Below are 15,701 nucleotides of genomic sequence, written 5' to 3' on the forward strand. Positions count from 1 at the left end.
ACCCTTGCCCCCTATGCCCTTAAACTTATAATACAACAGAAAAACAGATTAGTAGCTTTGATAACTTTAAGAGCATATATTATTTAGATAAAGTTTGTTGATCTGACATTTGGTAAATAAACTAAAACAACTAAAATAATCAAACTTTCTTAAAAAACCATTTTACTAAAGAACATAAAAAGATCACAAACTAATATCATGAAATTTTTAAATTAAGATGTAAATGTTTAATATTTGTTACAAAGTTTAAAATACATATATCAACAGCTTTGATCATATTTTGGGTCCTATACAGTTGGCAATGGGACAGTTTTTATTAAATTAAATGATACTAGCATGAAAGTTTCTTAAAATAATCTAGAATTTTGCAAGGGTGTTTGTGTGGTATTTGCAAAATGAAAATAATTTTTTAGCTTAAAACCCCTAAGGTTGCTACATTTATAAGCACCCTGTTATGTCTATATATATAATCTGAAAACACTCACAGGTCTGATACAAATTTAGTTATCAGTAAATTTTCTTGCTTGTTTTAAGATTATGTTTAAGAAAAAACTATTTTGATCAAGAGCATAGGGGGAATAAAGCACTTTTTTCACAATTTGATCTTATTTTATATAGTTTATACTAAGCTACAGGATAATTTTTACAGATTGTAAAAATTCAAAAAGAATTTGAGATATAGCAGTCAAAGTCAGAGGCAACAATAGGTTCTTTGTGGGAGGCGCAAACTAAAGCAGCAAAAATAGACTATTTCACTGAAAATCTATCTTTTACCTTTTTTGAGATAACTACCTCAAAATTTCAGCAAGTGCTCCTTCATATGTTTAGAAAATTCTGTCAAAAAGAATTTTTTTAAATAAAAAAATAAAAATTTTATATACAAAATAAACAAAAAAATTTTTTTTTTTGGATTATAAAAATTTTATTTTTTAATCCTTTTAAATTATGTTCCAACGGGTTTTTTAAATATTGCAACGAATATTTTCTAAAAATTTGAGGTAGTTATCTCAAAAAACGTAGGTGAAGATAGATTTCTAATTATTTGCTGTTTTAGTTTGCGCCTTCCATAGAGAACCTATTGTTGCTCCTGACTTTGACTGGCCATATCTCAAAAACCGTTTTGAATTTTTTAAATCTGTAAAAAGTATCTTGTTGCTTGGTAAAAACTATATAAAATAAGATCAAATCGTTAAAAAAGTGTTTTTTTCTCTCCCCCCTATGCCTTTAGACAAAGTTAATAAATAAATTTGACAATTTATTTAAAGTTTACAAAAGTAAAGCTGCACTCAAAATTAAAGTCCAATAATGTTTTTTAATTGGCTTGCCAAGTAAAATACATGCAATCTAATATTTCAATTTTTGATATTTAATTTTAATTTATGTAATTCAAAGCTATGACTACTTACAAAGGTTTATTTTTGAGTTTGTAAGCATATACTGACAAACTCAATAATGATGCTCTTGCTGATTTCAAAAATATTCATAACAATAAATTATAAAATATTTATGTAAATTTTTAGCATATTAATTTGTCTAATTCATGTTTTTAAAGGGTTGCCAATTTACCTGAAATCCTGGAAAACTTGGAATTTGACAAATTGGCAAAAATGACCTGGAAAAACCTGGAATTTGGGAAATTAAAAAAAAACCTGGAGTTTTTAACAACAATCTCTAAAAAACCCTGGTAAAACCTGGAATTTTAACAATTTTCACATGTTCAGTAGTAAAATTTCAATTTGACTTAAAAAGTTACCATCATTTTTTTTTTAAAGATGTTTAAAGTAGCTTTACAGTATGTTTTCAATGTTTTTATACTATTTAACACCGTTTCTTACCTTAAACTTAACTTTAAATAAAAAATAGACCCAAAAATGTGTACTTTTAAAAACCTGGAAAAAAATTGGAAAGAAGAGTGGCAACCTTGTTTTTAGTTTACTTATTTTTATGTTTGACTTGAATACTTAATTTGAATAGCAAATTTTTAATAAAAAGGCAGAGGGAAACTTTTCTTTTAAAAGAAAATATTTACTCCCAAAAGAAATTTTAAAGTATTAACTATAAGTCATCCAGTTTCTTTAAAATATTAAAGTTTCAATTATCCTTTGAGTAATAGTAATTTTTACTAATTTTTTTATGATACAAACATATGACCACACTTTTTTATAGTCAATTTTCAAAAACTTAAAGTTTCCCCATAAGTTCATCATCTTTTTTCTATTTTAAACTAAAGACAACAAATTTCCAGAAAGTTTTGCATTACTTAAAAGTTATGTTTGAACAATATTTTTAGAAGTGCAATATCAATAGTTTCCAAACTATACTTTTTATATTAGAAAACTGTTTCATTTTTAGTATTAGTTTTTTGAAAAATCAAATAATTTATTTTTTTATAATTTTTTAAACACTTTTTTTCAAGTTATATACATATTCGTGGGAATTCTAAAAAATAATTGTATAGAGTTTTAAAAGAAAGTATATTTTAGTAAAGTAGTCTTTTTTGCTGTTTTAAATGATTATCAATGCATTGCTAAAAACATATGAAAGAAAAATACATATTTTGAAAGTCATAGTTTGTGTTTATTTTTTAATGCTCAAATAAACAAACATAAAAAATTGCAAATATTCCAAATTTGCAATTTATTTTTTAAAAATTAATTGCATCTGCTTCATTAATAATTGTTTGATGAAAGTTATACATGAAAGTTTATGAATTAAAGATTATTAGGCTTTTTAATAAACTTAATCTTATTCAAGCTAGTTTGTAAAATTGAGCCAACCTTTTTGCTTGAATTTAAATTTATATATTTTTTTAATTTTTTTCAAACAGTTACTAAAAAGTGTGGTTTTGATTATTTTTCTCATTCTTAGCTTTCACGTAGAACATATTTAAGTAAAATGAGGTCAAGAGCTACTGGGTTTATTCTGTTCAGAAGAAAGCAACTCTTAATAGAATATCTTCTATTAAAAGCATCTTACGGAGATTTTCACTGGTCACCTCCTAAAGGTAAGGTCTTAAATAATGTATAATGAAAGTAGAAACTACTTTAAAACTTTATATTGTTAGTTATACAAAGTTGCTTTTGTAGTATCAAATGAAACTTAATTAATGTTAGTAGAGTTTGATTTTTGCAGATAAGTTAATTTATTAAGTATGGAGGTTAGCTTTTTAAATGTTTCTTGTTTTGCACTATAATTAATTACTAAAATAAATTTAGAAATGATGAAGTATAAAAAATTCTATAAAATGTGTTTAAATTTGAATTTAACCAAATTATAATTATAATAAAATCAATTATCTATTTGTAGCTAATCAAAGTTATAGTAGTCTTAACTATATTTACTATTCAGTCCCAGTTAAAATAAATTACAAACTGTTTCAATTACCTGTATAAGTTAGTTGTATAAATATAATACATTTTGTGTCAGGTTATAATTAATTTTTTGTAAAATTTAACAATTTTAATTTTCTTTTTAACACAACTTTACTTAACAAAACTTTTAAGTTAATTTATCTGTTAAAGTATTCTTTTTTTGTTATTTTCAATCTAAACTTAAATTTTCCTAACAGTTTTTTGTAATGGTTACATAAAAATTTGTTCTCAATAAAATTGTTTACTGATTTCATTCAATTTTATTTGTTCTATTGTTTATATTGAAAATATTTTCAGCTTCAATTATATATAGAACTGATGCAGTTCTAACAAAAGTACATCTATATTTAAAAAATCTCTCTGCATACAACTTTAAATTCAAGGTTATATTTGACAAAGCAATAAATCTGTTAGTACTTAAAATGAGGAAAATAATATTACTTAACAGTTTAGTGATAGTGATAAAAGTTTTAAGACAATTAGGAGATAAATTACTCACTTTTTAGCATATTTTAAAATTGTCCTCTATTTATAATTCTAAAAGTACTTTTAATTTACAAAATACTTTATTTAGCTTTAAAATATCAATAACAAAAATTTGTTCAAACAAACTTTCTTATATTAAGAATAACAATAAGTTTTTTTTTTCTTTTACAGTAAGCAGGGTTGCCATGGGTCAGGCTAAGTCAGTTTTTTTTTGGGTCAAAATGACCAAAAGTAAGTTTTTAGGTTAAAATAGCAAGAAGTCAGTTTTTTAGGTCAAAATTTCAGAATTTATCAGTTCTAACTTACAAAGTTCCTTAATTTTCATAGCCTTAAATGGTAAAAATTTTACAAAAAATCCTTTAAAGTCAGACTAAAATTGCAAAATTTTCTTAGAAATTTATTTACAAAATCATTATATTCCAAAGCCTTCAAATAGTAAAATTTAATTAATAAATCCTTTGTAAAGTCAGACTAAAATTGCAAAATTTTTTTAGAAACATGTTGAACTATTACCCTGTTTGAACAAGTAGTTATTGTATGTAATGGTTTTAGTATTGATGATCTGTGATAAGGACATTTCCATAGTGAAACCTTGATATATACACAAAAGTCTACTTTGCAAAATTTTTGAATCAGGCTGTTTTTTGGTTAAGTAAGTTACTTAAATTCTTCTAATTAAGAAGTTAGTCAAGTATATTTTAAAAGAGCCTTATCTTGTTTATTATACAGTTACTATTTCATTGCATGTGTTGTTTTAATTATTTTAGTTTGTTTTAGTATTTATGTATAGTCATGGCTAACTTTTTAAGGGTACATCATGATACAATTTTTTTTAAGTTTTAACGTAGGGGTAGGGAGTACAGCACATTTTTTGGTCATATTCAGGGTTGCCACACACTCAGGGAATCAGGGAGTCTCAGGGAATTTTCAAACTGTAGAAAATCTCAGGGAAACTCAGAGAATTTTGGCATTTTTCTTTTAACTCAGGGAAACTCATGGAAGTTTTGATTTTTTCTCTAAATTTCAGGGAAGTTTTTGAAAATCTCAAGGAAATTGTTTTCTAGATCTAGAATGAGGTTTAGTTAATCCAGTTTCGATATTTTGTTCAAAAGTAGTAATTTTTATTATTTAAGTGGTTATTTAGAATTTTTTTAGCCTTGCGGCTAGTTCTTCAATATTCTTAGTATTAACATTGTAGTTTTTTTAAGTTTTAAATTTATATTTACTTAAGTAAAATCAAACAGTTTAGAGAAATGAAAGTTGTTGTTAACTATTCATTATTATATGTATGCATTTAAGTGAGTTCTTCATGTGAAATTATTATTATAGTATAATTAAATTTTGTCAATTAAAATGTCAAACAAATTAAACTTTATTCTTTTATGTAGAAAGTTAACTAACAAGTTTACACAAAGTTGTGCAAAAATTTAGTTTTTAATTTTTAATTGGTTTAAACCTTTTAAGATTGAGTTTTTAAAAACATATTTTTCATAAATTTAATGCAGAAGCATACACATACAACCTTCCTTTTATTATTAAAGAAGAAAAATGAGAATGAGGTATTAATAACTTGTGTTAGAAGAGAATTTTTTTTTTTTTAGATTTGAAAAATACTCAGGGAAACTCAGGGAAATTTAAGGTTACTCAGGGAAATTTTTGGTCACTCAGGGAAGATTTTTTGGCTCAAAGAGTGGCAACCCTGCATATTGTAAAATTCATATGAGTACATATGATTAGGATGTGTTTTTACTTCATTATGAAGAATCTAAAAAAATAGCAAAAAAACCATGCTGCCCAAAAAACTAATTTCAACTCCCAAAATCAAATATTTTTTGACTTAAACAGTAATAAAATCACTTATACATGTCCTAGCTTATAATTTGTACCTTAAATGAAAGCTTATAATTGTAGGCATACATTTAAAAACATTTCAACTGCTTTTGATGTATTATGACGTCATTATTACACAAAATATGAAAAATTTATCTGTAAAATTGTACTTTTTTATAATAGAAAAGGCAAATTCTTCTGTTATTTTTATATTTAGTTTTTATTTTTTTGAATGTAAAATGTGTGGAGTCATCTAGCCATAAATAAATTACAGATGTAATGTCATTTCATTTGCATTGTAATGAACTGCTGCAGTTACTTACATTATTCATTATGTTGAACTTAAGAGAATATTTAGAGTTTGCTATAGTTATGAGAAATAAGGCTTAAAATCAATGATGCAAAATTTTTTCAAAATATTCATCAAAAACATAATAAAGTACATTCTATGTGTGCAGTTGTGTGTTTTGTGTAGCTGAATGAAGGAACTCATGAACTTATGTTTAATTTATTTGTATTTGCTTGTTTTAGGTTTTGTTTAAATATAGAGTTAATATTTTGAATTGCAGTTAATTTCTTCAAGTCATTAGTGTTACATTTAAATGTTTAATAGTCTATTAAGCCTTTTATTGTTTTTTGCTCACTAAAAGTTTTTATTTAATTTTGAGTTAATTTTAGCAAAAACTTTAATCTTTATAATATATAAAAGCTGATACCTTGCTAAGAGCTATTATATACACATAGTAGAATTACATTTTACTAGGTATTTTTTTGATATTAACTATTATTTAATTTATTTTTAAAGAAAAAATAAATATCAACCTCTGAAAATATTTTGATAGGGCATTATTATGTTACATTAATTAGTGAAGGATCATCAGACAAATGGTATATTGTTACTTGTTAAGGTAAAAATGATGATGGGACTCACAAGATGGACCACCTCATGAGAGTTTAAGATGGAAATATTTTTAATTAGAAACACCCACTTAAATGTGATTTGCTGAACTTGCATATAGATTCTATTCTTGATTGTAAAATTGAAGGGGAATGGAATGTTCTAAACAAAGATCTATTACTTTTTCACTGAGAAACCATTTCCAAATAGATTTTTTAGTAGAACAGATGTCTTTTACCGAAAGTTAAATAATAGTTTTTTTTTATTCTTTAAGAGTATTATGTTTACCTAACTATTTCAAACAGTTTAAAGGTTAAAGAAGATTGCTTGAAAAATGTAGGAGGAGATAGATTTTAAATAAAACAGTCTTTTTACGCTGTTTTAGTTTTCCCTTCCCATAAGGAACCAATTATTTGGCCTGACTTTGACCTGTCATATCTCAAAAACTAATTTGAATTTCGTTTTATTTTGTTAAGAATAATGTTTTTGTAGCTTTCAAGGTAAGAGCAATACATGTTACAGAGAACAATATGCGGTTTACAGAGTTTCCACATATTCAGGATAAATCTAGACAAATTTAAGTTTTGAACTAACTCGGGACAGTTTAAGATTTCTAGGAAAGTTCAGGTTGACTCAGGGCAGTTTGGTTTTTTATAAAAGGTAGTTATATAATTTAACAAAAATCTTAGACCAGTTTTTTATTGATCTTGAGAGAGACATAGTTGACTTAGTTTTAATATTTTGAAATTTTATAACAAGTTTTGTCTTAGAACTTGATATTTATTGATATAGTAAAATGTCTTTATTTTCTTTTACAATAACAAAAACTCAGCATGACTTAAGACAATTTTTTTGACACAAAGAGTGGCAACCCTGTGTTTATAAAAGGTGCTAACTGAAGTCATAAAAGAAACGTTACAAAAACCTTATATTTTTAAGGACTTTCGAGTTTAAGAATTTATATCAGGGTTTCTCAAACAGTTTTCATAATATCCCTCTAGAAGAAATTATTAAAGCTATGGCCTTCTTCACAAAATGTTGCAAAAATTCAAACTTATAAACCCCTAATGTTTTTTGCTCTTCATCATCAACTCCAGAATACTTATTGTAAATACTTATTATTATAAATTATGGCCCCTTTACTACTCACACCTTTACTATCTAATATAATTATTTTATATTTAAAACATGTTATGTTACAAACAAAAAATATAAATTATAAGAAATATTTACTAAATTTATTACACACTTTTCATTAAAAATCAAAAATTATTTAAAATTACAGGACACGTGGATCCAGGTGAAAATGACATGCAGACTGCGTTGCGAGAAACCGAAGAAGAAGCCGGATTCAAAAAGGAGGACCTCAAAGTTGACTTGTCAAAGAAGATCGAGTTGAAGTACAACGTGAGGGGCAAGATGAAGACTGTGGTGTACTTTGTGGGCGAGTTGGTGAGTGACAAGGAGGTGAAGTTGAGCAGGGAGCACACAGAGTTCAAGTGGCTGGGTATTGAAGATGCGTGCAAGTATGCAAAGTACGAGGATTTGCAGGGAGCGCTGAGGGAAGTGCACCAGTATGTTGGTTCATCAGGCCATTTTAATTAACTGTTGCAAAAAATATGTGGTGAACTTGAACTTAAGTAGAAATTAAAAAAAGTTTCATTTTAAATCATATTGATTCAAAGATGTATTTATTGATTTTAGATCTAAACTTTTGATGAGCTTTTAAAATATCAAGTATATTTGTATATCTTATATTGCTTATATAAAATTGTAAAAAGTATATATTATAAAATTAAATTGCTAAAGTGTATAAACTAATCAAAACATTGTGCTCTCTGTCAGGTTGAAAAAAAATTACTTTTTCTTAAAATACAATTTTTAAATACAGTACAATATACTGTATATTAATATTTTATAAAAAAACTACTTCCAACTTGCATTAAAATTCACTAAATTTGAGAAAATATTGTTACAGTGTGATATAGTTTTTTTTCAATTGTGTGTTAACACAATTTGTTTAGTAGTTAGTAACTTCATGACAAACTTTTGATTTAAATCTTAATTTTCACTTATTTTATATGCTTTAAAAAATGTCGCTTTATTGTATTCATTGAATATGTATTTGAAATATTCATGTAACTAGTACTTATTAAGTATAGTAAATACGTTATTAGACGCAAATTAGCAAAATATATGCTTATACTAAAAGTATAGTACTTAAAATATTATCAAGTATTGTTTACCACCTGTTACTACTTTATTGAATACTTATAACTAAAACCTGATTATTTTAGTTTGCCAACTCTTTTTTATTTCTTAGTAGAAAATTAGTTGAAAACTACAATGAGGCAAATCTATGCAAAATATATTTGCCATTTAAAATTTGACACTTTCTCAACATATTCAGTAACTTTAGCTTATTTTTACGTTATCAACTGCTGATCATATAAAATTAGTTTCTTCGTCATCGTTTTTATAAATTGTACAACTACTTACCTAAATATTAAAATAAAAAATTAAACCAAAATTTTTGTTTTCTTAAGAGATGAATAAAACTTTGTCAACTATAAAATAAAATGTTTGGGTTTCATTTTATTGTTGACTTTGAATTATCACATAGTTAAAATAATTTATTACAAAACAAAGTCCATAGTTTTTATTCTCTGCTTTTTTTTTAACAGTACTGCAGTGCAAAGCTTTTAGATATTTTACCATAAAACTTAACAAAATACTAACAGATTTAGTATTAAAATGAAGTATTTGTTACTACTAGTCCTCATTGCCACCTGCCTAGCAACAGGTTGCCATGGTTTCAAGGTTGAAGGCAGGGTGAGGGGTTGCCAGGGACCCGACAACCACAACGTGATGGCGGAAGTGGTTTTGGAAGGGGGACTTCACCGGGGTTTCGTCAGAACTGACAACAAGTTCACCATTCACAACGTTCAAAAGGGTTCTTACGTCGCCACTGTGAGTTGTAAATAATTTACTTTGAAATATGTTTACTTTTTGCATAAATGCTTTTACAGGTTTTGTAAATGAGTATAAAAAATTTATAACAAAAGTTATACAATTAGCAACCTGAATCATTTTGTTAAACACAATAAATAATCCATTAAATTCAATTTAGATTAAAACATAAAACACTAAACTTTTTGAGCTACCGTCTTTTTGTATAATAAAAAATATGTGTCTTTTAAATGAACTAAAGTCTAATAGTAACAAACAGTTTGTAAAGTATGTTGCCACATAAACTACACAACTTTAGCACATTTCAAATTTTGTTCAAGCAAAATTTAGTGTGTTTTATCTTCATAGCTATTTTTTTATCGAGCATTTTCATTTTTTGGCGAGCATTTTTTTTATTTTTATTAATGCATAATACATAAAAATTAGATGACAAATAAAAAAGTTTCTTTTTTAACTTCTTTTCCAAACGCGAGACCACCATGCAGCAAAAAATCATTCACTTATTTACCTTCGTTTTAATTTTGCATCATTTTTTGTAATTTTTCCGTTACGGTACATTCCAACAGGTGAACTGCCCCGGTCAATCGTACGAGGGAGTTCGCGTTGAGGTCAGCAGCAAGGGAAACGTGAGAGCGAAGAAGCTGAACCTGGCCAAGCTCGCCAAGCCCGAACTGGTCACTTACCCTCTAGAGTTCAAACCAGTCGGAGTGCCCAAGTACTTCCAACAGAGAGAAACCTTCAGGTTGGTTTTAGTTAGTTTATTTCAAAAATTAAGAATTAAAAAAATTTTTTAGTCAAGTAAAAGTTTTAGTTAAGTTATAAGGCTACTTAAACAGAAAGTAACCTTAAGGTTTTTTTTAATAAAAATTAAAAAATTAAGTGTTAAAGTTTTGTTCCTGTAAAGATAAAACTTTAATGAAATAAATATGCTTTATCAAAGATAGAATACTTCAGGCTTAATTTTGTATATAAATGCTTGTATTTTTTTGCTGCATATTAGTAATTAAACTTTATGATAAAAACAGGCAAGATTACTTTATGCTTTGTTAAATAAGTTACTTAGTATTTTAAATTGCTTCTGACCAGGGTTGTCACAAGGTCAGGAAAAACTTAAAAAAAAATGACAAAAATCAGGAAAAAATGGGGTTTTTGAAAAAAAATCAGGAAATTTGAATAAATGTCAGATTTTGTTAGTTCAAATTTACGAAGCTCCCTATTTTCCAAACCCTTCAAATGGTAAAAAATTAATTAAACATCCTTTAAAGTCAGACTAAAATGGCAAATTTTTCCTAAAAGTTTACAAAATTACTTAATTTCCAATGCCTTCAACTGGTAAAAATTAATAAAATAAGTGCAAATAGGAAAGAAATGAAGCCAACAAACTGTGGTTAGATTTACAGAAAATATTCTCTTTGGTAAGTGTAGGAGCATCAGATGAGAACGATTTAATTAAAATGAGGCAAATGGTTTTAACTGCCAAGAAAGTTAAATGGGATAAATAAGATAGACCAGATAAAGGAAACCTTATCTCCATTAGATGAAGAAGTTAAAATTCTTATAAAGAAACAAAGAAAATAAATTTTAGTGCGTTAGTAAAAAAAAAAACTTTGTTTGATTAAGTTCTTTGTTGTTTTAAGGTTTCAACTGTAAAAGTTCGTTATTTTTTAAAATTTTGACTGTAAAAGTTACTTCTATGTCTTTTCGTTTATTTAGATACATTTATGTTAGGAAATGCTAAAATATTGTATCTATTTTCAGACAAGTTGTGTTTATACATTAAAAAAACAAGTATTTTGCTGATATAGCTTTTTATTGCAAATACATCAATCATACATAGACAGTTCAAGTGATGTAATTGAAGTTAGATGATTGAATTTGGCAAAAAAAAAAAAAACTGTTGTTTTAACCTGTATAAAAATATATAGTTTTAAGTGTTCGACTATGTATTTTACAATAGGTTTAAATAAAGAGCCTGATTTAGAAAAGTCAGGAAAATTTTTATAAAAAGTCAGGAAAAGTCTCAGCTTGATCTGTGGCAACCCTGTTCAGACACACAATTCATGTTGTAAAACAGAATAGGTTAAATACTAAGGTCACCATATTATATATAACAAAATAATAGACACGTTAAAATCAACATATAAATACCAGAAGAATAGGTATACTGAAATCATCATACAAATAACAAAATAATTGGTAGTTGAAATCACCAAATAAATAACAGAATAATTGACAATTGAAATCTTCATATATTAACTAGAACAATAGTTATACTTAAATCATCATGCAAATAACAGAATAATTGACAATTGAAATCACGATATAAATAACAGAATAATAGGTATACTGAAATCATCATGCAAATAACAAAATAATTGGTAGTTGAAATCACCAAATAAATAAGAGAATAAATGACAATTGTAATCTCCATATAAATACCAGAATAATAGGTATACTGAAATTATCATACAAATAACAGAATAATTGAAGTATTGAAATCACGGTACAAGTAACGAACAATTAACATATTGATATCGCCATATAAAGATCAGAATAATTAACATACTGAAATCTCTATGTGAATACCAGAATAATTAACATGTTGGAATCACTGTAACAAAGTCGATTCTCGATTTCGTTGTTTTAAACTTTTCCGCCAGTTGGCGTTATAGTCAGCCGAGATTGTGTACTTATTTCTTGATAACGTTAAGAAAGTGCTCATTAGCCTTTAGCTCGCCCAATATGCGCAGCTCCATTCTATTGTTCTAATTTATGTTTATTTTCAGGGTTGCCACTTTACCTGGAAACCTAGAAAAACCTTGAAAAACCTGGAATTTGACAATTTGTGCAAAAATAACCTGGAAAAACCTGAAATTTGAGAAATTTTGAAAAAAACCTGGAAAAACCTGTAATTTTGATCAAAAAACCGGGAAAAACGTGGAATTTTTAATAATTTTAACATTTTCAGTATTAAAATTTCAATTTGACACAAAAAATCTATCATATAAATAAGATTTTTTTGTCATCAAATTTTTTTTTTTTAACACATTTAAAATAACTTTACAGCATCTTTTAAATGTTTTTGTACTATTTAACACAATTTCCTTTATAGAAATTAACTTAAAACTAAAAATAGACCCAAAAATATTTACTTTTAAAAATCTAAAATAAATTTGGAAAACCTGAAAAAGATTTGGAAAAACGAGTGGCAACCCTGTTATTTTGTATCAGGAAGTCTCAGTTAAGCCATAAGACCGTGCGCGAGGCACACAAATTGATTATAAGAACTATTTAATTATTTTCATTTTATAAGATCTTGATGTTTATTTGCATTATCGTATTATATTGTGCTTAGTTTAGATTTCGTTGTGCATGAAGCGCGACATATATTAAGACTCTGTTTTATTAGTAGTACTATTAGTAACACCTATTTTTGTATTAAGATTGTGACATTCAGACATTTTAAGAACATTATTAAGACCATTTTAATTTGTAAAATTCGGTGTTTACTTGTTGTGTTTATATTTGCAGTTTTATTCTACTGATAGTTTGGCTGCTTTGTCATTCTACTTTCTAGTTATCATATTAATATCACATATTCAATAAACTCACTTCATTAAAGAAATTATTTATATTAACTTTATTACATATTTATTAATTACTAAGTTAAATCTAATAAGTAAGGTAAATTCAGTAAAAGCCTTAAGAGCTAAACGCGCTAAGCGTTTATGACTAAAAAGGGGACTTCCCCCAATTAAAAGTATTTCCTACCACAGGCCACCGAGGACTACATCTCCATATAAATACCAAAATATTAGGTATACTGAAATCATCATACAAATAACAGAGTAAGTGACAATTGAAATCACCAAATAAGTAACAGAACAATTAACATATTGAAATTTCCATATAAATAACAGAATAACTAACATATTGAAATCTCCATATAAATAACAGGATAATTAACATACTGAAATCTCCATATAAATAACAGGATAATTAACATACTGAAATCTCCATATAAATAACAGGATAATTAACATACTGAAATTTCCATATAAATAACAGGATAACAAACATATTGAAATCTCCATATAAATAACAGGATAATAAACATATTGAAATCTCCATATAAATAACAGGATAATTAACATTTGAAATCTACATATAAATAACAGGATAATTAATATACTGAAATCTCCATATAAATAACAGAACAATTAATATATTGAAATCTCCATATAAATAACAGGATAATTAACATACTGAAATCTACATATAAATAACAGGATAATTAACATACTGAAATCTCCATATAAATAACAGGATAATTAACATACTGAAAAATCCCTACATGCTCACAATGGCGGTACCCGTACTGTTGCTGATGGTGATGAGCAGATTGGTCAACACTGACGATCCCGAAATGAAAAAAGAAATGGAAGAACAAATGAGCAGGTTCGTTTTAAAATTTAATACTGACATAGTTATTGTAACAGACTCATAAGATTTTTTTGTAATAAAAAAATTAAACAATTTTTTAACACTGCAACTTTAATTCATTTGTACATTTAAAATAAAAGTATAAGTTATCGTCTTTTGTGTAAATGTCATAATTATTTCACATTTAACGGTTTTAACTTAATTGCAAACTATTTACTATTTACACACTTATACCATTATATATACCATTATACTAAAACATCATAAATAAAAACAACACTATTTAAGTCTGAACAAACAAATTTACCTCAGCACAACCACTATTTTTTTAACACCAACAGGTTCAACAACCCTCAGAAGATGCCGGACGTGAGCGACATGATGACCAACTTCTTCTCGAGCTCCAACAAGCACAAGCGGGCGCTGGAGAGCAAGAAGACGGCGGCCAGGCAGAGGAAGGAGAGGTAGGAGAACGTGTGTGTTGTGTATTTTGTATATGTCTTTTACGTGATAATGATAAAGTCAACTTGAAAAAAAATCCTGATAGCTTTCCTTAGTTATAAGTTTAAAAACTTTAGTATTTAAATTTAGGAATATGTACACTTGTGTATTTTGTTCCGTGAATTTTTTCTGAATTTTGTTTCCATCTTCTACGTGATAATATATAAATTCAACTTAAAACTACATGTATTCTTGATAACTCTCCTTTATCTAGTTTAGTTTTAAAGTTTTGTTTCAAAAGACAAAAATAGTTTGTTATTGTATTTAAACCGGCTACAGTTTTATTGTAACTTTTTAATATGTTTTAATTTGAGTATTTCTAATTTCGTTTTTTTTTACAGTTTTATATAGAGTTTTTAATTGTTATATTAAAAGAAGTATTGATAAAACAGATTAAAAGTACTTTTTTGTTGTTAATAAAAAAAGTGTAAATGACTCTACATAAATTAGTTGAACTAAAAATATTTAAAGGTATAAGATTTAAAACAATAGTTCCTTATATTTTTTAACACAATTTTTTGTAGAAATCTTTTTAGGCAGTATGGTAAACTTGGAGTATTTTACATTTGGTTTTACTGATTTTTTTATTGTTAAAACTATACTTTTAAATGTTTATGTACATTCTACTTGTAATAGAGCTTTTGAATTTTTATAAATGTTATAGAATTTTCTTGAAACTTTTATTCATGGCTTGAAAATTTTTAAAAAGTCTGATTTTATATTTTTTTTAATTGCTTCAATTAGTATTTGTCTAAAAATTTGTAAGATTGAATGCATTAAAAAAAAACTTCATAAAACTTTTCCGTTATTAAATTTAACAATTTGACTAGCAATATGGTTTTATTTTAAACGGTTTCTTATTTTTTATTTTAAAGTAAAGGTTTTTTGTCAAATACTATGTACTATTTTTTTTTGCAATACATATGCAATTATTTTCAATAGTTTTATACTCATGTACTCTATGTTACTTTATTTTGAAACAGTAAATTAAAACGTTTCCAATTTTATAGATATTTTAATTTTTTAAGTTGTGCATTTATATTATTTTTTAAAGTATGATAATTTATGGTTCATATTCAACTTTTCGAGAACTTCCTATATATATTTTTTTCTGCTGCGGCTATTTGTTTTACTACTTGGCTTTCTTAGGTCAGTCACAAGATAGGTAGTTTGAAAACATAACATAAAAATACTAGTTTACT

The 15,701-nt window shown here is 26.2% G+C and overlaps 2 protein-coding genes across 2 annotated transcripts; both read left to right on the plus strand.

Moving 5' to 3' along the window:
* Positions 1 to 2,872: 2,872 nt before the first annotated feature.
* On the plus strand, positions 2,873 to 9,115 carry LOC145835940 (bis(5'-nucleosyl)-tetraphosphatase [asymmetrical]-like). Its single transcript, XM_082943712.1, has 2 exons — positions 2,873 to 3,004; positions 7,871 to 9,115. Exons 1-2 carry the CDS (start codon positions 2,896 to 2,898, stop codon positions 8,188 to 8,190), a joined length of 429 nt encoding a protein of 142 aa, XP_082799838.1. The 5' UTR covers positions 2,873 to 2,895; the 3' UTR covers positions 8,191 to 9,115.
* Positions 9,116 to 9,331: 216 nt separating this feature from the next.
* LOC145836149 (endoplasmic reticulum membrane protein complex subunit 7-like) lies at positions 9,332 to 14,784 on the plus strand. The gene is made up of 4 exons (XM_082943961.1): positions 9,332 to 9,555; positions 10,122 to 10,297; positions 13,882 to 14,013; positions 14,340 to 14,784. Exons 1-4 carry the CDS (start codon positions 9,340 to 9,342, stop codon positions 14,464 to 14,466), a joined length of 651 nt encoding a protein of 216 aa, XP_082800087.1. The 5' UTR covers positions 9,332 to 9,339; the 3' UTR covers positions 14,467 to 14,784.
* Positions 14,785 to 15,701: the final 917 nt, after the last annotated feature.

Source organism: Thalia democratica, chromosome 5, assembly GCF_965202585.1.
Source record: "Thalia democratica chromosome 5, ktThaDemo2.hap1.1, whole genome shotgun sequence".
Lineage (NCBI taxonomy): Eukaryota > Metazoa > Chordata > Thaliacea > Salpida > Salpidae > Thalia > Thalia democratica.

What these genes read in the sequence shown, in the direction of transcription:
- LOC145835940 (XM_082943712.1), top strand. Translation starts at nt 2,896, where the DNA reads ATGAGGTCAAGAGCTACTGGGTTTATTCTGTTCAGAAGAAAGCAACTC. An exon ending in TCACTGGTCACCTCCTAAAG is followed by an intron (nt 3,005 to 7,870) that starts GTAAGGTCTTAA and finishes TTAAAATTACAG; the next exon opens with GACACGTGGATCCAGGTGAA.
- LOC145836149 (XM_082943961.1), top strand. Translation starts at nt 9,340, where the DNA reads ATGAAGTATTTGTTACTACTAGTCCTCATTGCCACCTGCCTAGCAACA. An exon ending in AGGGTTCTTACGTCGCCACT is followed by an intron (nt 9,556 to 10,121) that starts GTGAGTTGTAAA and finishes ACATTCCAACAG; the next exon opens with GTGAACTGCCCCGGTCAATC. An exon ending in CAACAGAGAGAAACCTTCAG is followed by an intron (nt 10,298 to 13,881) that starts GTTGGTTTTAGT and finishes TATAAATAACAG; the next exon opens with GATAATTAACATACTGAAAA.